Source organism: Prionailurus viverrinus, chromosome D3, assembly GCF_022837055.1.
Source record: "Prionailurus viverrinus isolate Anna chromosome D3, UM_Priviv_1.0, whole genome shotgun sequence".
In the NCBI taxonomy this organism is placed as follows: Eukaryota; Metazoa; Chordata; class Mammalia; order Carnivora; family Felidae; genus Prionailurus; species Prionailurus viverrinus.
In genome coordinates this window covers 47,195,921-47,221,006 of record NC_062572.1, presented here as the reverse complement: position 1 = coordinate 47,221,006, position 25,086 = coordinate 47,195,921, and the positions used below count along the sequence as shown (strand labels likewise).

The 25,086-nt window shown below is 42.9% G+C and overlaps 1 protein-coding gene across 2 annotated transcripts in view; it reads left to right on the top strand.

The window, feature by feature from the left end:
- Window positions 1–25,086, top strand: part of TMEM241 (transmembrane protein 241) — a 114,442-nt gene that overhangs the window by 62,858 nt on the left and 26,498 nt on the right. For both annotated transcript variants that reach the window (XM_047828483.1, XM_047828484.1), the window contains exons 12-13: window positions 6,790–6,859; window positions 12,004–12,097. In XM_047828483.1, the coding sequence (XP_047684439.1) occupies window positions 6,790–6,859; window positions 12,004–12,097 (164 nt within the window). The remainder of the gene's footprint in view (window positions 1–6,789; window positions 6,860–12,003; window positions 12,098–25,086) is intronic.

Below are 25,086 nucleotides of genomic sequence, written 5' to 3'. Positions count from 1 at the left end.
TAGCCCATTTTTAAATGAGAACAACCCTTTATTCTTCCCCACTTGCTTATTACACTTTCCATCTAGAATGTCCACTGCAGGGCCGGAGTGTCAGGAAGGGCATGTTCCTGATTCCCCGCACCTGCACCAGTTGAGACCCAGTTAAGTCTCAGGGCCCATGGGTACAGTGTTTTTATGAAGGATCTGTTAACAATTGCTGACATTTCTATTTTTATTTATTTTTTTAAAGTTTATTTATTTATTTTTGAGAGGGGGGAGGGAAGGAGAAAGGAAAAGAGAGGATCCCAAGGAGGTTGTGCACTGTCATCACAGAGTCTGATGGCGGGGCTTGAACTAACAAACCGTGAGATTATGACCTGAGCCAAAATCAAGAGTTGGATATTTAATCGACTGAGCCACCCAGGAGCCCCAACAATTGCTGATATTTTTAAAGCATGGCTTTCTTCCCTTTGGTTTCCTTTCACCTCTTCTTTTTTTTAACTTATATCTTAATTATTTAGTAGTGCTTTTAAAACATTAAAAAATTGAGGTATAATTTACATGTATGAAATGCACCTATCTTGTGTACGGCTTGGTCAATTTTGACGAATGTATATACCCGTGTAGCTTACTCCCATCAAGATATCGAACATTTCTGTCACTGTAGGAAGTTTCCTCTTGCCCCTTCTTCATTACTCCCTTCTCACCTAGCACCAAAGCCACCATGATCTGATTTCTGTGTCCATAGATACATTCTATTTATTCTAGAGCTTCATATAAATGGAAGCACCCCGGAAGTATTCCTTTGTGTCTGGCCCTTTCATTCAATGCAGTGTTCAGAGATTCATCTAGGTTCTTGTATGTATCACCAGTTTATTCCCTTTTATTGCTGAGTAGGGTGCTAGTGTATGAACATACCTAGCAAATAAACATACTTCCTTTTGTTTATCCATTCACCTGCTGATGCTTACCTGGGCTGTTTCCAGTTTTTGGCTGTTGTAAATAAAGCTTTCATGAACATCCCTTTTTTTATATAATTTATTTTTTAATTTACATCCAAGTTAGTTAGCATATAGTGCAACAATGATTTCAGGAGTAGATTCCTTTATGCCCCTAACCCATATAGCCCATCCCCCTCCCACAACCCCTCCAGTAACCCTCTGTTTGTTCTCTATATTTAAGAACCTCTTGGGGCACCTGGTGGCTCAGTCAGTAAGTGTCTGTCTTCAGCTCAGGTCATTATCTCGCGGTTCATGAGTTCGAGCCCCGTGTTGGGCTCTGTGCTGACAGCTCAGAGCCTGGAGGCTGCTTCGGATTGTGTGTCTCCCTCTCTCTCTGCTCCTCCCCCACTCACACTCTGTCTCTCTCTCAAAAATAAATAAACATTACAAAAAAAGATTTAAAAAAAAGAGTCTCTTATGTTTTGTCCCCCTCCTTGTTTTTATATTCTTTTTGCTTCCCTTCCTTTATGTTCATCTGTTTTGTGTCTTAAAGTCCTCATATGAGTGAAGTCATATGATATTTGTCTTTCTCTGACTGACTAATTTTGCTTAGCATAATACCCTTTAGTTCCATCCACGTAGTTGCAAATGGCAAGATTTCATTCTTTTTGATTGCTAAGCAATACTCCAGTGTGTGTGTGTGTGTGTGTGTGTGTGTGTGTACCACATCTTCTTTATCCATTCATCCATAGATGGACATTTGGGCTCTTTCCATACTTTGGCTATTGTTGATAATGCTGCTATAAACATTGAGGTGCATGTGCCCCTTTGAAACAGCATACCTGTATCCCTTGGATAAATACCTAGTAGTGCAATTGCTGGATTGTAGGGTAGTTCTATTTTTAATTTTTTGAGGAACTCCATACAGTTTTCCAGAGTGGCTGCACCAGCTTGCATTCCCACCAGCAGTGCAAAAGAGATCCTCTTTCTCCACATCCCCGCCAACATCTGTTGTTGCCTGAGTTGTTAATGTCAGCCATTTTGGCAGGTGTGAGGTGGTATCTCATTGTGGTTTTGACTTGTATTTCCCTGATGATGAGTGATGTTGAACATTTTTTTCATGTGTCAGTTGGCCATCTGGATGTCTTCTTTGGAGAAGTGTCTATTCATGTCTTTTGCCCATTTCTTCACTGGATTATTTGTTTCTTGGGTGTTGAGTTTGATGAGTTCTTTATAGATTTTGGATACTAACCCTTTATCTATATGTCATTTGCTAATATCTTCTCCAATTCTGTCAGTTGCCTTTTAGTTTTGTTGATTGTTTCCTTCGCTGTGCAGAAGCTTTTTATTTTGATGAAGTTCCAATAGTTCATTTTTGCTTTTGTTTCCCTTGCCTCTGGAGACAAGTTGAGTAAGAAGTTGCTGTGGCCAAGGTCAAAGAGGTTTTTGCCTGCTTTCTCCTTGAGGATTTTGATGGCTTCCTGTCTTACATTTAGGTCTTTCATCCATTTTGAGCTTATTTTTGTGTATGGTGTAAGAAAGTGGTCCAGGTTCATTTTTCTGCATGTCACTGTCCAGTTTTCCCAGTACCACTTTCTGAGGAGACTGTCTTGATTCCATTGGATATTCTTTCCTCCTTTGTCAAAGATTAGTTGGCCATACGTTTGTGCGTCCATTTCTGGGTTCTCTATTCTGTTCCATTGATCTGAGTGTTTTTGTGCCAGTACCATACTGTCTTGATGATTTCAGCTTTGTAATACAGCTTTGACATCTAGGATTGTGATGCCTCCAGCTTTGGTTTTCTTTTTCAAGATTGCTTTGGCTACTTGGGGTCTTTTCTGGTTCCATACAGATTTTAGTATTGTTTGTTCTAGCTCTGTGAAGAATACTGGTGCTATTTTGATAGGGATTGCATTGAATATGTAGGTCGCTTTGGGTAGTATTGACATTTTAACAATATTCTTCCTATCCAAGAGCATGGAATATTTTTCCAGTTTTTTGTGTCTTCTTCAATTTCTTTCATAAGCTTTCTGTAGTTTTCAGTGTATAGATTTTTCACCTCCTTGGTTATGTTTATTCCTAGGTATTTTCTGGTTTTTGGTGCTCATGAACATTCTTATACAGGACTTTTTGTCTCTTCTTGTCTTTTGGATAAATACTTAGAATTCTGTGTCTTAGAGTTGATGTAGTTTTAACTTTTTAAGAAAGTGCCAGTTTTCTAAAGTGTTTATACCATTTTACACCCCTGCTCAGCAATGTCTGAGAGTTCCAGTTGCTCCACATCTTCACTAACATTTGGTGTTGTCAGCCTTATTTTAGCTAGTCTTTGTGGTCTCTTGCTAGTGCTTTTGAATGAGCTACCCTTCTCACTCATTCCCGAGTGACTAGAAAGATAAGCGGTTTTTTAGATGCATAGGATGGGGCTTTGGGACACACTTTTGGAGTACTCGGGACATGGTGGTAGGGATTGAGTAGGTCTCTTTAGTTCTGGCCCTGCCACCTTTCCCCCTTTGGGCACTGGGTTTGCTTCTTGGTGAATGAAATCCACCTCCCCCTCTAATCTTTCAACCTTATGATTCATGCAGAGGCTTCAAGAATCTTGGAACCTTGCTTCCCCTTGGACCATTTTAAGCACTAGTAGAGAAGAGAAGTTCTTCCTTTGCTTGAAAGTGTGCATTTCGTATTTGTACTGAGCCCCTCTGTTGTGTGTTCAAAGGGAGAGAATTTCAAGGACCCAAAACAGAGAGAGAACCACAGGAATCTGACCCAGAAATGACCTTGTTACCTGGTGTGCCTCTTGCTCACGTGTGAGATGAGAGCAAGTAGCACTAATTACTTCTTGGAGCTGACCTTCCATTTTCCTGCCAGTTCCAAGGGCTACAATGTGGGGAGAGGAAGTTGTCTTGATGTTCAAATATCAGTAAGTCTTGAGTGTGGTAAGATCGGGCCACACTTTTCACCATGGCAGTTTCATGTTCTGTAGTCTTCAGAGAATTCGGATTCATTCCCTCACTCAGAAAGTCAGCAGATTTTAACTGGAGCATAAAAATGAAGGTTCATGTTGTGATGAGCCCCAGGCATTGTACGGAAGTGTTCAATCACTATATTGTACACCTGAAACTAGTTTTACATTGTATGTCAGCTGGAATTTAAATAAAAACTTAAAAGTGAGGGCTCAGTTAGAACTTTATTGCCTAAGCTGCATATTGTTGCCACAAACTATGTTTACGACTGTTGAACTACTTAATCTGTGCTTAAATTGTGCAGTTCACAATCGCTGGTGCAGGAGTGGTCTTGTGAGCATCTTTACCAATTTTTTAGGTCCCTGAATTTCATTCTACTGAGGTTGGGCCAGCCAGCCACACACTGCCTCATTTTCAGGGCCATTTGTCATGTGGTCATTAACCTTTGCTCTTTAGAGGTTGGCACGCACCCTCTTTGTTCAAGAACTCTAGTAAAAGACAAGGCAGGCTGCAGGCATCAGAGGGGAAGCATGTGGGGCAAATTTGAAATTAAAGACCAGCATAGCCAACTGGAAAGTGGAACATTCTCTGCAGGGGAAGCAAGAGGAGTTTAGGTGTTTTGGATACTTCCGGTTCAGTAGTGCTTATTATGGGTTGATCCTAACACAGTGGATATGGGTAAGGTACGGTTCCACCTCGCAAGGACTTGATGGTTACAAAAGGAGAGACAGGCATGGTCAACTAGTACTGTGTGAGAAATATATGGAGGTCATAGAAATGGCTCAAAAATAAGCTGTTCTCTCTCTCAATAATTTATCGAATCAGTTTTTAGGATTTGGGTGAAGGTTATCATGTGACTGGTAAATTTTCTAGGACTGTGATTTTTCCTTTGCCTTCCTTCTTTCCAGTCCACCTCTCAGCACTCCACTGCTCGTTAGAGCCCCTCGGCAGCCTGTGCTGGGCCGGAAAGGCTGCCAATGCTCCGTGAATCTCATTCATGTCCCTGGAGCATTTCTGAGGACAGCCTGGGTGCAGAGAGGAGGCGGCGCCAGAAGAATATTGAGGTCCTGCACTTAGTTGATCTCCTCTCTGCCCCTCCTCATCATCACGCTGACTGCACTGCAGTTTCTCTGAAACCGGAAGGGAAGTGGGAACAGGGCCAAGAACCACAGCTGCCAGAGAGACAGCACAAAGCCTGCATGGACTGTCGCCTCACCCGACCGAACAGGGGGCTCTGGGGCTGGGGTGCCTAGGTTACCTCGCTGTCGCCTCTGTGTGGAAAGGCACTTCCACAGATACCGTGTATTTCACGCACTAGGTGTCTGAGCCCGATGGTGTTGTGTGCAAAGCCCCTCCACCCGTGCAGGTCCACATAGACGAGAGAAGTGCTCAGGGGAGTCGTGGCAGCAAGAAAGCCAGAGCTCTGAACCTATGGTCGGGCTGCACAAAAACCAGGTCCCAAGAGACCCACCCTGTCGTGGCTAAGAACTCACACATACGCACAAACGAAACAAAAGAATCGTCGTGCTAAAAGCCCTCTAGGGCACTGGAATTCAGCATTTTCCTTGCCAAGAGGTGGTTGAATTATTTGAAATCAGTTAGGTCTCTGAGGAAGTATATAGCAGCCCAGTGTGTCTTGTTCTGAAACTCTTGATTAGTAGGTTCAGAGACGAAGGCATTCCTGCTCATATGTTGCACTGCACACCTAACATACGGTGAGTCCTGAGGAAGACCAGCCTTTCTTGCTCCAGTCCATCCAGATCCAGAGAGACAGACCGAAGCCCGGGGGTCTGGAAGGTCCAGCTCCTGCAGTCTCAGAAATTCCAGATTTGGAGGGATTAAGCTATCTGCTGTGGAAATGCTTAATTCCTTTCCTCTGGACATTTTTGGAAGGCTTTTTGCTTTTTCAATCTCCTGACTTCTTGTTTGTGACCAAGTTCAAATTCCAGAGAGGGAAGCAGCCAATATGTGTGATTATTTCCTCTTGCACCAAATGGAACTAGAAGAATGGACTTATTTCATTAGAAATAAATGTACCCTTTGGACCTTACACCCAAATGAGTAAGCATGGTCGGTCTGGCCCCTGTGCCGTTTGTGCGGTAATTAAACACAAAATGAGAGAAAGATGTCAGAGGCATGCATTCAGTCTTTTTTTAGACATAAAGCAGGAAAGAATAGAACAATCTTTAAGGAAAAAAAAAAGTTTCTTTTTGTCCTATACTCTGTCTTGGGCCAGGATGGCCGCCTGGTGACAAGGAAAGATTGTAGGGTTTGGAGTGACTGGGGTGTACATTCTGGCTTCACAGTTCAAGAGTTGTGTAATACTAGACAAATCCCTTAACCTCTCTGAGCACCAGTTAAATGGGGCTGATAAAACACCGCGCAGCAGTTACAAGGACTGAAAGAGGTGTCGTACATAGAGCTTTTAGCATAGTGCCTTGCACAGGACAGACTCTTGCTAAATAGGCATTATGGGCATCCTACTATTATTTTTTTTAAACATTTTTTTAATGTTTATTTATTTTTGGGAGACAGAGAGAGACAGAGCATGAGCCAGGGAGAGGTAGAGAGAGAGAGAGGGAGACACAGAATCGGAAAGGCTCCAGGCTTCTGAGCTGTTAGCACAGAGCCCAATGTGGGGCTCAAATCGATGAGCCGTGAGATCATGACCTGAGCCGAAGTCAGACGCTCAACCAACTGAGCCACCCAGGCACCCCAGCATCACACTATTATTTTAAGATAATGCCACTAACCTAGAAACCCTGGGAATGCCAGAGTGAATTCAGTGCCATGCAGCTCAGTGCTCAGATGGCTGCTGTGCTAAAGACCCTTGCCTTGCGTTTTCCAGGACAGCTGGGGGCAGGGGGGCATATGCGTCATTGTCTTACCCTTGCTCTGCTCCTCAGGTGATCTCTTCAGTGTCCCGGACTTTCCATTCCTGTATTTCTACAGGTTCCATGGAAGCTGCTGTGCCAGGTAAGCTTAACTCAGAAAGCTCCTAGCACTATTAATTTGTCTGTGTGTGTACTGCTTGCTGTCTTTGTCAAGTCCAGGGTCACTGCCAGTTATCCAAATGAGGGGCAGAAGAAAGTGGTGGCTGTGCAGGTCTGGAAGCAGCTCCCTCGGCCATCAGCGGGTTGTCGTGAGCATCGCCAGGTGCTCAGGGCCAGCATGGGTCTGGGGGTACCATGTCCTGCAGAAGTTCCTTGGCCAGGACAGTGGTTTTCAAGCTTGCAGAAGAGCCAAGCTTCCCCCAGTGTTTTTCCCTCTACAAGCAATTTTTTTTAATGTTTATTTATTTTGAGAGAGAGAGAGAGAGCGAGCAGGGGAGAGGAGGGGCAGAGATAGAGGGAGACAGAGAATCCCAAGACATGGGGCTTGAGCCCCACGAATTGAGATCATGACCCGAGCCAAAACCAAGAGTCAGATGTTTAACCAACTGAGCCCCTTCCACTAGTGATTCTTAAACAGAACTTGAGTGTATAAAATGATGAATCAGATTCCATTCAAGGGAAGACTTGGGTCCAGAATTACACCCATTCAGCTACCTCCTTGGTCCCTGCCTTTTCCCTAGAGGACAATCTCTAAAAAGCCTTGACTGAATCCTAAGACCCTGAGAAACAGGTTTTGGAAACCAGGGACTAGGAGACGTCTAGACAGCAAAGTGACCCTTAATACTTGGCTGTGGGAGCTCCTCAGACCAATAGGGATGGATACATATGAAAAGAACAGCTTTAAATCCAAATGACAGCCCTGCCTTAGTTTAAAGCTAAAGTTCTCTTTTCTGCTTATTATGGATCTTTGATAAGAAATACAATTGCTGAGAAGTCTGTTTTGCTTGCTGTTTGCTACGAGCATTGTGAGGCCTTTCCTGAACGTAACCCGCTGTGTAGTAGAATGGGTTGTAAACCTTCCTAAATGTAGTCTGATATGTAATGGAATGAGTGATTGTACATAAACTAACCGGCATTTCTCGCTTCTGTAAACCTGCTTGCTTAGCACATTCCTCACCTACCCTACCCCCTTCCCCCTTCCCCCTTTTTTCCTCCCGCCACAAGTAACGGACAAAGCCTTCCCGCCAAAGGACAAAGGACGCCCAATCAGAGAACAACAAATGTCCTTACTTTAAAATCAACTAATCAGGCCCCTCATAATTTGAAACCTCCCCTGTGCTATTTGTCTCTGTCTATAAAAACGCTGTACCAACCCTGATCGTGGCCTCTTGCGTCACCGGCGACGAGTGCGCGGGGGACCAGGTTCGAACCTGCAATAAACGACCCTTGCCGCTTGGCTTTGACTTACGACTCTGGTGGACTTTTGTGGGAGGTTTCGGAACTTCGGGCATTACACATATAGTTGGAGTTCATACTCACCCTGTCCCCTCTTTCCTGCCATGATCCCCACTTCGCTTGACTTTATTGTGCTGAGAAATGGACAGTCTCATGGCGTGTGTTCTGATATGGTGGGAAGTCCAGTGTTGGGCTGAATTCCAGCCTTGCTGCTTGCTGATTGGTTTGCTCTTTGAGCAAGCCGCCCTAGTTCCCCCAAGCATCAGTTCAGTTTCCTCATCTGTAAAATGGAAAGATAATACCACCAATGGGTGCTTGTGTATATTAAATAAGATGCATAAACCCTAAGCATCGTGCCTGGCCCAGGAAATGATGGCCATTATTATTATCTGCTCAGCTTGACTATAAATAAAATGTCAACAGACCATGAGCAGTTGCCAAGCCAGACCACTTATTCCCACGCATAAAAGAGTGTGCCTTGTGAGGCAGTGATTCTTCAGAGTCAAAAAGCTGGTTGTGTGGCTCGCTACTATTTCTGACTTCGGGGTGTGTTAGGACAAAACGTACCAATGTTGTACAGTTTGGTTTTGCATTTGAGCCTCAGAATGATTCATTTATCATCCACAGGTAAGTTTCAGGAAAACACTCACAGGAGTCATCTTCTCCATCCCTATTGATGTGGTCGGGACTTGTCGGCTGCCTGTTAGCTAGGACTGGGTGGCATGTGTGTTAGTGCTGCTTTGGGGTCTGTGCACTTGTTCCCTTTGGGTCTGGTTATTTGGCAGGACCGGCAAACACAGTGCAGAGGGAAGGGCATCCGTTGTTTGGTTATTTGAAATAGAGCAGCATGGTTCGCAGCCCATTGATGCTGGCCTTGTGGGGTGATGTTCTAGCTCCATTTCTGCCCCTTTTAATCTGCAACTTCCTTGTAACCCAGCATGAAAAATCAGGGTTTTATACTTAAAAGATTTGGAAGTCTTTGTGTGAATTGATGTAACTCTATTACATTCTATCCCCCTGGCTTCAGGACAAAGCTTGACCTCTTTTAAAAATGTGTCAGTTTCCTCCATGTCATCACATGATTCCTCCATGACCGTATCTCAGACTAAGAGTTGTCACCTTCAGAGGCCCTGCGGGAGCCCAGAAGGAGTCACGGAGGCCCGAGGGGACAGTGGTAGCCATGACCCAGAGACACATGGACGGGGAGCCCGAGCTCTTTTACTTCTAGGATCCTCCTGTTGCTTTTCAGATCTGCCTCCACAGGGAAGGGTAGAGAGCTGAGTGTGGAAGGAGAAAGAGAGGGACCCATGGGTAATTTAGAAATGATGCACAGGCATACCAGGCAAGGGATGGGAAGGAATCATGGATGCTTTCCCACCTGTGTCGGGCACAGACCCGAGTGGCTCTGCTCTAGCAGAGTGTGTGCTGAGGGGCAAGGGGATGTGGCATCATGCCCTTCCTCTGGCTGGAGGTGGAGAGAAGGGAGCGTCGGAGGGGAGGGCGTGTGGGAGACAGCACAGGCATGTGCGAAGTTGTTACATCCCTGGAGGCAGGGGTGGACGCCACCAGGAGGAGCCCTGGAGCGTTAGCCGCCCCACTTTCCACTCCCAACCTCACGGTGGCCGTTGGCACCTGCAGCATCTCTTCTGTCTCTTGAGTCAAGAACGTATCTTCATGGTGAAGTTTGAAGAACTGTGGAGGACCCTTATTAATTTTTTTTCATATTTTAGAGAGAGAGAGAGCACATGTGCAAGTGGGGGAGAAGGGGAGAGGAGCAGAGGGAAAGAGGGAGAGAGAGAGAGAAAGTGAAAGCGAGAATCTTAAGCAGGCTCTATGCTCGGTGTGGAACCCAATGCGGGGGCTTGAAACCGTGACCCTGGGATTGTGACCTGAACCAAAATCAAGACTCGGTCCCTCAACTGACTGAACCACCCAGGCACTTCATACTGTGGTGAACCTTTGAATGAGCCAGGAAACCTGGATTCAAATTGTGCTTGGGCTTCAGTTTGCTTGTTAATAAAGTGAGATTTGGGGGTAGGGAGGCTTCCTATTCTGAAAGTCTCTGATTTCCATAAGGTAGGATAAGGACCACTATGCTTATTCCTGCTTTAACAACACAGAACCTGAGGCAAGAAAAAAAGGAGGAACATGGGGATTTGGTCAAGGTTATGAGGGTCAGTGGGCACAGCCCAGGTCACTCAATTTCCAGCCGGCTACTTACCCATCTTGCCTTTCGGGTATGAATGACTGCCTGTCTTCATCCATAGCTGCCCAGCCTCTCTCGACTGCAGATTCAAATCTGAACAAACTTTGCAGGTTATCAGCAGCCAACAGGCTGAAATATACACAAGGGAACCTTCATCCCTGTCCTTGGTCCTGCCCCAGGGATGCGGCTGTAAACTAATCTAATCCAATGAAGCAAAGGCACACGTTTCTGTGAAATTTGGCCTTATCGGTGTTTAATTCAATCCAGCCTGATTCTAAGTAAACCCATCAAATATTTTTGGAATACCTACAATGACCAAGGCACCATGTTTGGCTCTGTTGGGGAAATCAGAGTAGCCCAAGGTTGGTCCCTGCCCTCTCAGAGCCCCTGGTCTATGTTGGAGCCACACACCAGTGCCTATAATAAAGGTGAGATGGCAGGGTGTCACCTGAGGGCCTAGAGCTACAGTTCGTATGACCTGCCCCTCTGGTTTGGGGTACCACTGTGGTCCTAGCTCTTGCTTTTCATTTTCCAATAAAAGTCACACTCAAGCGCCCACTTGATACAGTTACAGGAAGTCAGCCTTGATCGTGGAGTCTCTCATCTCTGATTGCCCTGCCTCTGAATGCAAGGAAGAGTGACCATTCTGTTTTGGAGTGCCCTTTGCTTTGTCCTTGGCCACACAGTGATGTTTTCAAAAATGGATTCCAGTGCGGGTGCCTGGGTGGCTCAGTTGGTTAAGCTTCCAACTTCAGCTGAGGTCATGATCTCACAGTTCATGGGATCGAGCCCTGCATCGAGCTCTGTACTGACAGCTCAGAGCCTGGAGCCTACTTTGGATTCTGTGTCTCCCTCTCTCTCTCTGCCCCTCCCCCGCTCATGCTCTGTCTCTGTCTCTGTCTCTCTCTCTTTCTCAAAAATAAAACATTTTAAAAAAAATTTTTAAAAATGGATTCCAGCGTAGGCCACTAATTACGTGTCCACTGCTAGGCCAAGGTCTGGATGCTCTAGACCTCTAGGGCTCCCATGGGGTGTGGTCTTTCAGGTCACATAGATGGGCTTAGGCATCATTCCCAAAGCATAGCTTCTGTGTAGCTCAGCCTGGGTTGGGCGGGGGGGGGGGGGGGGGGGGGGGCTTCTGCTACTGGAGCCAGTCTTCCCCTTTAGATTCTTACCTTGAACCCAGGAGCTGGTCCAGACCCTCTGTCCCCATATGGTGAGTTTCACTTTGGAAGTCTTTTTCTGGCAGTTTGTTCTGCTTGAAAAAAAAAATTGAAGCTCTACCTTGGCAAACACCAAGCTCTAGAAATAGTATGGGAGGGAGCAGGAGGTATTGTCCTCCACATTTTTTTTTCTTTCATGATTTAGCCAGAGATTTCCCAAGTTTCTATACTCCTTCCCTTCCTGCCCCCCACCCAGTGAAACACTTTTATCATAGCTCCTCATAAAATTAGAGCTTCGTGGGTTTTTAAATATTTGATATTTTTATCCAGAGATCACTAGAAAGCACAGATGAGATAGAGGTTGTGTAATAATTAGAAACTAGCTGGTAAAATGTAACAGAAAATAGCTATTGGCTCAAGGAAGACAAGCCTCACTAACAAGAGAATATTTTCTCCTTCCAGTGGAATTTTAGGATTCCTTCTCATGCTCAGCACAGTGAAGCTAAAAAGCCTTATGGCCCCAGGGCAGTGTGCAGCCTGGATTTTCTTTGCTAAGGTAAGAAAGAGGGAAGGAGTGGGAAAAATCAACCTCAGGAGCCTTCATGTCCAGTGTTCTTGGAGCATGTGTTTGATCTTCCTGAAACCATTCCCAGTCATTGGCCCTGAACTTGATAACTCACTCATTCCAGTAACGGTTTCTGAGGTCCTCTATTTTTATCAGCATGACGTAATCTTTATCACACTCCTGGAAAGGATAATCCCCTTACCTCCCCTAAGCCTTAATTTCCCCATCTCAGCGTGAAAGGTTTTGCCCCCCAAAATCTCTAAGTCTTCTCCAGTTCTGGATTGGATTCCTGGATGCACAGGAATTGGACTGGATTCCTGGATGCACAGGGCAGGAATGGGGCTGTGACGGTATCCAGACTGCAAACAACAGACTATTCTAGGAATGTCCGTTGCATATCTGATGACCATGGTTGAGGCCTATGATAGAGAAGTGGGAAAGTAAGAAACAGGAAAAGCAGCTGGGGGATGCTCAGTCGTGACTGAGATGCTTTGGGATTAACTTTTTCCTAGTGGAGTATGTCATTCATTTCTCTCATGTCTGTGAAGGAGTCAAGTTGTAGGGCCCTAGGTGTTGCTTCTAAGAAATGAGATCTCTCTTTTTTTAAATTTTTAAATGTTTATTTATATTTGAGAGAGAGAGAGAGAAAGGGAGGGAGGGAGGGAGGGGCAGAGAGCTGGAAACAGAATCTGAAGCAGGCTCCAGGCTCTGAGTTGTGAGCACAGAGCCCAACTCGGGGCTCAAACTCATGAGCCTTGAGATCATGACCTGAGCCAAAGTCAGACACTTAACCAACTGAGCCACCCAGGTGCCCCTGAGAAATGAGATTTTTTTAACTTAATCTCATGAAATCATCATTTAAGCTTAGATCTTCACTCGTCTTTATGTTTGTTGATTTTTTCTGCCAGAAAACAAAAACAAACATTTTCTTTGAAAACAACATTTCATGGTAATATTTTCACCTGTATAGTTCTTCCTTTTAACAGCATTAATAATTCTAATTATAGCAAAATGTGAAGAGTGACTGAGATACTGACTTCCTGCATGACAGAATGAAGAGGTTGACAAATCCTCCTCACAAAAAGTAACTGGAAAGCTGGGAAAAGATTGTCAAAAATATCCATTTCAGCTCTCTAAAAATTGACCAAAGGCATGCAACAAACTGGGAAGCAAGCATTTGTTCATGAAAACTGCTAAACTTTGGGTAGGAACAGCGTGAGCCTGTGGCGTTCGTACCTCAGGTTGCTCCCATTCTCTCCTCCCCAGCTCTGTCAGTGTGTTATTTCAACCAGAGCAGGGTAGGCTGTGAAAACCAGAAGCCTTGCTGCCACTTCCAGAATATTCTATTTGGAGTATTTTTAGCTAAAGTGGCCATGTCAGTGGTAAGTCAGTAAGAAGAGCTAGTATCTCCACTATCTTGAGCTTACAGTCCTCTTTGGGGCAAGCAATGGACCAGTGGTCTAGCTGGGGACTAGTAGGTAGTTCGGGGAGGTGAGACAGCCATCAGGGGCTTGATAGCTCTTCATGTGTCCCAGGTTGACCGGAGTCTGTGTGCACGAGTAGCAGAGATGGAGTGTGCCCAAAACACCCACATGTCCCTGGCCAGCAGAGCCTGCGTGCACGCACAGAGGAGATGGGAGAGAGCCAGTAGAAAGTAAAAGCTGGGGCAGACATGAAAAACTTCAGCCTGAAGTTTGAATGTACTCCCCAGCCCACACACAGTCAGAAGCAGAGAGAAGCCTTTCTGGCTGAAGGTGTTTGAGCAAAACCTCTGACTAGTCTTTGCTAGAACACTAAGTTATGCAGACATGTGGATGGCTTCTAGAAAGCCAGAAAAAGCTTAAAAATAAAAACAAGAAAAAAAATTAAGGACATCAGCAGCTGTACCGTATATGGGAGACTGATTTCATTGACTTAGTCCAGGCAAATTACTATATAAGCAAAACAACAATGCTCTGGGGAAAAGTCAGAATCCAAGGTTGCTACCATATGTTATCTGAAATGTCCAATATTTAACAAAAAATTTAGGGGCATTCAAAGAAACAAGAAAGCGTGATCCATACACAGGAAAAAAAGCAGTTAATGGGAACTGTGTCTGAGTGTCTGTCCTCAGATATAGGACTTAGCAGAAAAAGACTGCAAAGCAGCTATTTAAATATGCTTAGAGATCTAAAGGAAACCATATTTAAAGAATTGAAAGAGTCAGTGAATACAGAATCTCAATAAAGAGAGATGATTAAAAAAAAAGAGAACCAGGTGGAAATTCTGGAGCTGAGAAGTATAATAAATGAAATGAACAATCCTCTAGAGGTACTCAATAACAGACTTGAAGGGCAGAAGGAAAACTAAGTGAACTGAAAGGTGGAGCAAAAGAAATTGCTCAATCTAAAGAACAAAGATTGTTTAATAATTGAAGAAATATGGACAGAGGCTCAGAAACCTGTGGGACAACATCAAGCATATTAACATATATAAGAGTTCCAGAAGAAAAGTAAGAGTATAGAAGGTACAGATGACTTGAACAACACTGTCAACCAACTTGTCATAACTGACATGTGACACTCTATCCATTGACTGCAGAAAACACATTCTTTTCAAACATACATGGAACATTCTTCAGGATAAGTGTTATGCTGTATCACAAAACAAGTCTTAGTAAATTTGAAAAGATCAAAATCACTTAACATATGTTCTCTGGCCACAGCAGAGCTAAATTAGAAATTTACAACAGGGCACCTGGGTGGCTCAGTTTGTTGAGCATCCGACTCTTGATTTTGGCTCCGGTCATGAACCTGGTGTTGTGGGATCCAGCCCTGCTTCAGGCTCTGTGCTGAGCATGAAGCTTGCTTAAGATTCTCTCTCTCTCTCTGTCTCTCTTTCTCCCTTTCTGCCCCTCTCCCCAACTCACACTTTCTCTTTCTCTCTCAAATTAAAAAAAAAAAAAGAAAAAAGAAAATAAATTTACAACAGAAAAAAAAGTCTAGAAAAAAACATTTATTTGGAAATTAAATAACATACTTCTAAATAGCCCATGAGGCAAAGAATCACACGGGAGAATTATTTATTTTCTAGCTAGACTAACTAAGAAAATAAGAAAGAAGATACAACTTATCAAAATTAGAAATGAAATCAGGGACATTACCACTGATGCTATATAAACTAAAAGGATTATATATTATGAATAACTTTATTCATATTGTACCAGCAAAGTAGACAATTTAGAGGAAATGGACAAATTCCCAGAAACGTACAAACCAGGAAAATTGACTCAAGAATAAATAGAAAATCTGAATAAACTCATAACAAGTAAATTATGTAAGTAGTGATTAAACATCTTTACCCAAAGAAAAGCTAAGGTCCAATGGGCTTTACTGATGAATTCTATCAAATATTTTTAAATGAAATATTTTTTCTTTACAAGTTCTCTTAGAGAGCAGAGGAAAGAGAATAACTCCCAATTTATTCTATGAGTTGCTCTGATACTAAAGCCAGACTAAATAAAATCATAAGAAAATTATAGACCAATATTCTCCATGAATACAGATCTTTAACACAACAGTAGCAAACCGAATCTGGCAACATAGAAAAAGAATTTTATACCATAATCAAGTGAGATTTATCAGCAATGCAAAGTTGGTTTAACAAATGGAAAGTACTATAATACCTTATATCTACAGAATAAAGAATAAAAAAGGAGCCATGTCAGTAGGTGCAGAAAAATGATTTGACAAAAACCCAACATCCATTCATGATTAAAAAAGACTCTCGGGGCACCTGGGTGGCTCAGTCGGTTGAGCTCTGACTTCAACTCAGGTCAGGATCTTGCAGTCCATGAGTTCGAGCCCCGCATCAGGGTCTGTGCTGACAGCTCAGAGCCCAGAGCCTGTTTCAGATTCTGTGTCTCCCTCTCTCTGCCCCTTCCCCACTCATGCTGTGTCTCTCTCTGTCTTTTAAAATGAATAAACGTTAAAAAAAATTTTTTTTAAAAAAGACTCTCAACAAACTAGTAATAGAAGGGAGTCTTCTCAACCTGATAAAAAGCACATGTGAAAAACCTATAGTTAACATTATGCTTAATGGTGAAAGACTGAATACTTTCTCCCTAAGATTGGGAACAGTACAAGAATGTTTGTGCCTCACCACTTCTATCAGGCAGTGCAATAAGACCAAAAAAAAAAAGCATCCAAATTAGAAAGGAAAACATTAAATAGTCTGTATTCACAGATGACATTTATCCTACATGTAGAAAATCCTAAGAAATCTATAAAAACATTAATTGAACTAATAAACGATTTATCAAGGTCTCAGATACAAGATCAATGTACAAAAATCATTCATAGTTTTATGTATTAATAATGAACAGTCATGTTCATAAAAATGAAATTAAGAAAATAATTTCATTCATAACAGCATTAAAAATATACTTAGGAACTTAAAGCAGTTCAAGACTGAAAACTGTAAAGTCTCAGAGAAATCTAAGATCTCAATAAATGGAAAGACTCAATGTTAAGATGGAAATTCTTCCTAAGTTGATCAATAGATTTAATGTAATCCCTGTCAAAATCCCAGCAAATGCTTTGTACAAATCCACAGACCGATCCTGAAGTTTATTTGGAAATTCAATAGCCAAAACAATTTAGAAAAAGAAAAACAGGGGCACCTGGGTGGCTCAGTCAGTTGGGCATTCAACTCTTGATTTCAGCTCTGATCATGATCTCACGGTTTGGTTCGTGAGTTCAAGCCCTAGGTGGGTCTCTGTGCTGACAGTGCAGAGCCTACTTGGGATTCTCGCTCCCCTCCTCTCTCTCTGCCCCTCTCCCACACATGCTCTCTCTCTCAGAATAAATAAATAAACTTTAAAAAGAAGAAGAAAGTTGGGGGATTTAAACTACATGATTTTAGAATTTTATAAAGCTAGAATAATCAAGACATTATGGTGTTGGCATTGGATAGGCATTTATGGTCTATGGACTTTCAATAAAAGTGCCAAGGCAATTGAACAGGGAAAGGATTTTCTTTTCAACAAATGGTGCTGGAACAACCAGGTATGCAAAAAAAAAAAAAAAAAAAAGTACTTAAACCCTCTCTCTTATCATCAACTCAACCATGGATTGTACACCTAAATATAGGAGCTAAAACTGGAAAACTCTTAGAATAAACTGCGGGAAGAAATCTTACCAACCTTGGTTTAAGCAAAGAGTTCTCAGATATGACACCAAAAGCATAAGCCATAAAGTAATTGATAAATTAGACTTCATTTTTTAAAAAAATAGGCTTCACACCCAGTGTGCGGCCCAACGCAGGGCTTGAATCCATGACCCTGACTGAGATCAATACCTGAGCTGAGATCAAGAGTTGGACACTTAACTGACTGAGCCACACAGGTGCCCCAGGCTTAGACTTCATTTAAATTAAAATAGTATGCAATTCAAATTAATGGTCAAAAGACACTGTTAAGAAAATGAAAAGCCACAGCCTAGGAGAAAATATTTGCAAATTATGTATCTGATTAAGGGCTTGTTTCTAGAATATATAAAGAATTCTTTGTACTCTCTTCAGTGAGACTACATACAACCCAACCAAAAAATGGCTGAAAGATGTGAATACATAAATATCTATATAATGGAATGTTACTCAGTCATAAAAAGAATGGTATCTTGCCACTTGGCAATGACGTGGGTGGACCTAGAGAGTGTAATGCTAATAAGAGAAATAAATCAGTCAGGGAAAGGCAGATAACATGGTTTCACTCATATGTGAAATTTAAGAAACAAAACCAACAAGAAAAAGGAAAAAATAAAGAGAGAGAGGCAAACCAAGAAACCGACTCTTAACTATAGAGAACACACTGATGACCAGGGCGAAGGTGGGGGCGGTGGGTGAAACAGGTGATGGGGATTAAGAAGGGCACTTGTGATAAGTACCAGGTGATATGGAAGTATTGATTCACTATGTTGTACTCCTAAAACCAGTATTACACTGTATGTTAACTAACTGGAATTTAAATAAAAACTTTAAAAAAAAATATGAATAGGCATACATTTCACCAAAGAAGATATATAAATGGTTTGTGAAGTCCATAAAAAGCAACTCAATGTCATTAGCCATTAGGGAAGTGCAAATTAAATCATGATGAGATATCGCTACCCACTCACTAAGATGGCTATAATAAAAAAAATATAGACAATATCAAGAGCTGACGAGGATGTGGATAAACTGGGACCCTCTTAAATTACTGGTAGGAATGTAAAATGGTATAGCCACTTTGGAAAACTGTTTTGCCAGTTTCTTAAAATGCTAAGCATAAACTGACTAAATAGCTCAGCAATTCTGTTCCTAGAACTCTACCCAAGAGAAATGAAAACAAAAAGACTTTAACATGAACGCTCAGAGTAGCATTATTCATAATAGCCCCCAACTGGACAATATCTAAATGGCCATCAGTTGGTGAATGTATAAAAGAGATGTACTGTTCACATACAATGGAATACTATTTGGCAATAAACAGGAATGGACTATTACCTCATTGCTGCAACATGGATGAATCTCAAAAACGTTATGCTAAGTGAAAGAAGCCAGTGCAAAAAAATACATAGAGTATGATTCCATTTATTGAAATTTCCAAAAAAGGCAAATTTATGGAGACAGAAAGCATAGTGATGGTTTCTTGGAGCAGAAATTGACTACAAATAGGCCCAAGGAAGTTATTTTAGTTCATAGAAATGTTCTAAAACTGGGTTGTGGTGATGGTTGCACCATCATTTAAATTAATTTATTAAATGTGTTCATTAAAAATCATTGAATTTTGGGGGTGCCTGGATGGCTCAGTCGGTTAAGCATCTGACTCTTTATTTTGGTGGAGGTCGTGATCTCACATGGTTGTGAGATCGAGCCCCATGTTGGGCTCAGCGCTGAGTGTGAAGCCTGCTTGGGATTCTCTCTCTCTCCCTCTGTCTCTGTCCCTCCCCTGCTCGTGTGTACACTCACTCTCTCAAAAAATAAATAAAAATAAACAGTTAAAAAAAATCATTGAATTTTTGGGGCATCTGGGCAGCTCAGTCAGATAAGCCTCCCACTCTTGATATCAGTTCAGGTCTTGATCTCAGAGTCATGAGTTTAAGCACCATATTGGGCTCTCTGCTAGGCATGGAGCCCACTTTAAAAAAATCGTTGAACTTTACATTTATAGTGGGTGGATTTTATGGCATTAAACCATCCCTGAAAGCTGCAAAGTGCTCAAAGAATAGTGCTTAAATATTGTCTGTTGGTATTAGGAAGGATATTTTTCTTGTGTATGGCTTTGCCTGTTTGGCCACTACTTTCATGAGCCTCCTTTTTACCTATTTAAATTTTTCATTTTCTTTTAAACTTGGGGGGAGGTGAGGTTTGTCATTTCCTTCTCTGTAGCTGATTCAAAAGTATAAGGGTTTTTAATTGGCTGCTAAGGTTTAATGCTGATCCTCCTTAAATGTTGAAGATTGGATTAGATGAGCCACTAAGGTCTCTTCTAGCTTCAGGAGTCTCTCTTTTTCTCCCTCCCCTCCTCCTCCTTTTTCTTTTCTGTTTGAAAATAAGCTCTGTTATCCTCAGTGGCATAATACTTTCCCATTCTTTGGACCACCTACACATCAGAATGTGCTGACATTTGAAATACAACATAATTGTACTTAGCAATACAACATTTCCCCATGACGTCATTGTGACTCTAGTGAGTGCCAGCATGTTCGGAAAATGACTCAGAAGGATGTTCCGTTGGCCCCAGAGGAGAATTTGGATTCTGTGGAAAAACTCAAAGACACTCAGAAAGGAAGGTCATTCAGAAGAGGCTGAGGGCACTTTCTTCCTTGCTCCAGAAGGATCCATTCTCTGCTATTTTCCAAGGAGTTGTCACATGAACTTCATCACTTCTAAGGTATCCATGCTTCTCTCTGGTCCTTATCTTAGTATCTTCTTTAGGTCTGAGAATGCTCAGCATGGGAAAAAAAAAGGGCCTTTGAAGTCACTTTATATTGTTACCATTGTTATTCTTGTTTTTCTATCTGTGAATTTAAGAAACATTCTCAGGGTACCTGGGTGGCTCAGTCAATTAAATGTCCAACTCTTGATTTTGGCTCAGGTCATGAGCTCATCATTTGTGAGATCAATTCCCTTGTCAGCGTCTGTGCTGACAGCACGGAGCCTGCTTGGGATTCTCTTTCTCTTCTCTCTGCCCCTCCCCTGCTCTCTCTCTGTCTCAAAACAAACAAACAAACAAACAAACATTTTTTTAAAGAAGAAACCTTCTAAAAAGCAACCTTTTTAGCAACTTTTTTTATTTCTCCCTTCAGTTTGATAAATTTGGGCGTGTAAAATCTAACTTCACCTTCATAAAATCTTGGAATCTCTTCCCACTTGTAAAGCACTGATGCAGGAAAAAGTGAATGAATTTAAGACGAAAGCAATGAAATGTGTAGACATATAAGGAAGATGTGGTATGCTAATGGGTTTCTTTAGTAGATTTAAGTTATCATGTGAGAATTTTTTCCGGATTGAATAGTGCCTTGTCTCATCCGGGTTAACTTCAAACTGACTGGTGTTCTCAGCATCCACTGGGAAGAAGCAACTGAAGCCAGAGTGAGTTTATGTTGAGGATGAGCCAGGAGAGAAGATTCATTCCCAGACAGCAGCTCTGGCCCTCTAGGGCTCTTAGAATCCAGGTTTTGCTCTCCATTTCAAAGCTGCTTCCATAAGAATGCTTTTTTCCTTTAAGTTAATGCCATAGTTGCTGCCGCCATTTTGTCCTGACTCAGTGGTAGTCCAGGAAACCAAGTCTTAGTTTGTTCTCTATGGCCCTGGGAAAGATTTTTCTATAGCTTGCCTTGTATGTGTCTCTTGATTTGGTTTAGTTTGTTTTTTGAATGTTAAGAGTCTCATTTTTCACATGCACAGGGCTGGGATGAGGGCCATCATGCAGTGTGGGGTCGGCACCTGAGAACAATGAGTGCCCCCTTAAATGTTGCATCCTAGGTACCTTGCTTGCCTCCCCCAGTCCCTTCCCTGACAATGTGTCATAATTTACTGCCTGCCAGAAACAACTGCTATTTCCATGGGACTTCATGGTATACTAGATTCTTTCAGTTTGGGTAGTATTAAAAGTGCCTGATATCAAGGTATGTGGTCTCTCTTTGAATGGCCTTCTTTTTGGGCATGATTCTACCAGTCAGCCTTTATTGGGGAAACCTTTGGAGTCTGGGGTGGGGAAAATGGGTTAGTATATGTGTAGGGCCTGCCGAGTGCATCTTATAATCCAGAGGAGGAGATAAGAGTGACAGGGTGAGACTGTTACAGTACATTGCTAAGCGGGGTAGTACTGACTTCAGGAGTTGGGTAAAGGGAAGCTCCAAGTGGGCTGAGGTGGTGGAGAGACCGAACTGGCCCCTGCAAGCCCAGGTTGCCTGGGAGAAGTGGAAATGGAAGGACAGCCTTCCAGGATGAATGGCAGGGGTCCCGAGGCAGGACGTGCACGTGGGGAACCATGAGGAAATAAATTTGACCAGAGGAGGAGGAGAGTGTGAGGGTGTGAGGGTGGAAATGGGCCTGGAAGAGACAGTTAGGAAGCCCTAAAAGCCATGCCCTGGAGATCACTGTGAACTTTTGAATGAGACCATCTAAAGGCAAGTCATGTTGGAAATGAGTTCCAAGCATTTAGAAGGGAGGTGAATCAAGGTAGTGAGTGGTGGCAATAAAGGTGAAAGGTCAACTTGACTGACAGTCTGAAGAAAAATTGTGATTGTTTAATCTATCACATAAGTGTTATATGATCAAAGAATTAGATAACAAAGACCCAGATCCTTTTAGAGCAGTAGGGAGTGTGTGATAGTCATTTGGGTCCAGGGAGTGGCCGATAGGGAGGTTCACAAATGACCCCAAGGTTTGTGGCTTGAGACATGAGACTTCCATGGCATCACAGAAACGGGTGGGGGGATTATGAAAGAACATCTTTGGGGAGGGAAGCTGGTGAAATCTATTTTAGACAGATGTGTATGGTGAGGGAGCATCTAAATGGAACTGCTTTGTGCTGGACACATGGGGTGAAAGGGAGGGCAGAGCTAAGGGCTTCATGTGTCCATTTGGGCTCCGCCTAGAGCAGTGGAGTTGGAATCAAGAACGTCAAGAGGGGCGCCTGGGTGGCCCAGTCGGTTAAGTGTCCGACTCTCGATTTCCACTCAGGTCATGATCTCAAGGTTCATGAGATTGACCCCCGCACTGGGCTCTGCTCTGACAGTGAAGCCTGCCTGGGATTCTCCCTCTTCCTCTCTTTCTCTGCCCCTCCCCTTCTCGCACATATATGTGTGCACTCTCTCAGGTCGAGATCTCACAGTTCATGGGTTTGAGCCCCGTGTCGGTCTCTGTGCTGACAGCTCAGAGCCTGGAGCCTGCTTCTGATTCTGTGTCTCCCTCTCTCTCTGCCCCTCCCCCGCTTGTGCGCTGTCTCTGTCTCTCAAAAATGAATAAGTGTAAAAAAAAAAAAACCACTAAAAAAAGAAAAAAAGGAACGTGAAGAAATAGATGAGCTCACTGCAGGAGCAAGAGGATGTGGGTGGAGCAGACCAGAGGGCTAAGCCTTTCTTGGGAGATACTTCAATACCAGAGATCAATAATGTGTGGGAGAGAGAAGTGATAGCCAAGGAAAGCTGGGAAAGTTCTCTGTGGGGAAGTCTAAGGAAGAGTTTAAAGGAGTAAAGCAAAATGCTGCCAAGAGGTCAGAGAGATTTGGATTGGGATAAGCCTAGACCAAGGACATTACTGGTCTTGCAGGAAAAAGTTTTATAAGCGCAGGTGGGAGGGGGGCGGAAGATAGATCATAAATATCCAAGAATACACAGATGCGGGAAAGAGATTGTGACTGGTGGTGGGCAGGGGGATAGTCAGATCTAGCAAAGATAACTTCTTTTCTGAGGAAAGAAGGACTTGGGCATATTTGAAACTAGAAAAGAAGACGCCGTCCACAGAGAGATTTGGAGATGCTGAAGAATGAGGGGAAATAGGGAGAATAATGAACTTCAATGGGAGACGGAAGGGGAATGGGGGCTCGCTTTAGAGAAGACAGCCCTTTTTCTGAGCCTCAGTAGAAGGACAGTGAAAAATGGGAAGGAGGCTTTCCCAAGAGATGCATGGGGCTGGGGTTTCAGGGGAACAAGGAAAGAGCCTCACTGTTTGGTTTTGATCAAGTAGCTCAGAAATGTTAGAAATGTTATGACTCGAGTGAGCTCTGACAGTGTTGATGAATCTAATATTTAAGGCTAAATGCTGATGATGTGTACATTCAATTGTAGGATTATATATAATGATGATTTGCCAGGAGCCTGATCATTGATTATCAGTACCTACTTAATAAAGCATTTACCAGATTTTACAAGTCCTTAATAGGGGCACCTGGGTGGCCCGGTCGGTAACATCTGACTCTTGATTTTAGCTCGGGTCATGATCTCACAGTCTCAAGATCAAGCCCCGTGTGGGGCTGCAAGCTGAGTGTGGAGCCTGCCTGAGATTCTCTCCCTCTTTCTCCCTCTGCCCTTTCCCACCCCCGCTTGCACACATGTGTGCGTGCACTCGTACTTTCTCTCTCTCTCTCAAAAAAAAGTCCTTAATAGAACCCATCAGAATAAAGTAGGAATTGGCAATCTCACCTTCCATCCCTATCACCCGAGCCTGCCTTCTGTCATAGAAGATTATGTGTAAATGCTACAAGCAGTTAATTGGGATGTTTTCCGCTGTCATTAGAGTTTGGGCAGTCAGAATCTTATGTAATGGGCTTCCTTTCCCTTTGCTGCTTAGGAAAATGCTTCTCACACAGTCCAGGTAAACCTTCCTAGACGTGGGGGAAACCTGCCTAGAAAGGGTCCCATGTAAATCTTCAAACCTGGAGTGCGTGGTGGGTGCAGAAGTAGAGCAGGCAGACAAAGAAAGATCAAGGAAGAAAATATTGCAAAATTAGAAAATTCTAGAACTGAACTCCCCAATGTTTCAAGATAAAAGCAGAATATATGAGATCATGTCTGTGAGGGTAGCTGGGGCGTGATAATGTGGTACGAAAACAAAGAGCATTATTCTATAGAGTTATATAAACCTGGACCGGGACTTCATTCTGACCTACCTTTGAGTCCCAGGTCTGCCACCTTCTAGATGTGTGCTCATCTGTAAACAAATATAATTATAATGTCTAGTGTACTGAGAGGATGGGATAATATTTAGACAGCCGTAGAAGAGTGGGTGCCAGTCCTCCCTGGCACTGTCGACCACTGGTTTAATTCTTTCACCAAATTAACCAGTGACTTCCTGAGTCTGAATTTATCATTTGTATTTCCTAGTTCTAGGTAAGTGAATTTAGCTGTGGGCAGCCTACTCTAGACACTACTGGAAATTCAGCACGCATGAGAACGGGGTCTCTCACACATATTTAATCAGACATTGTCTAACAAAGGAAGCAATTGATGCCCCATTCACAATGTTTTTAAACCTATATAAAGAGTCATTGATTCAGAACAGTTGCTAGGCCCGCGACAATGTGTGTTTGTTGGTTCCCATGGAGACCACCCTGCTGGCTGTTCTGTGATGGAGCCTTAATTATACACTGGGATTGCCAGGGAGCCTTCAGAGCTGTCTCCATAACAACATCTCCCTGTGTAGTAACAGACCGCCATCCTGAACTGTGTTTCCTCTATAGGGGTTGCTCTTAAAAGGGGTGAGAAGATCTACTGGTAAGTTTCAGCCTCTGACGGATTTATCCTCATGAAGATCTCTTAAAAGGATAAGAATTTTTCTGAGTTTTGACTAGCTGTCTCTCCGGCTGTTTTGCCAGATCTTGGGAGCACAGACTAATGTCTTTCTTTATTCAATGACATGTTGACATTTCTCTTGACCTATTGCCAAGATATTGAACCAAGAAGGAGTCTTGGCAATGTCAGTTTACCGGGTAAAATTAAGCCTGTTTTGTGTAT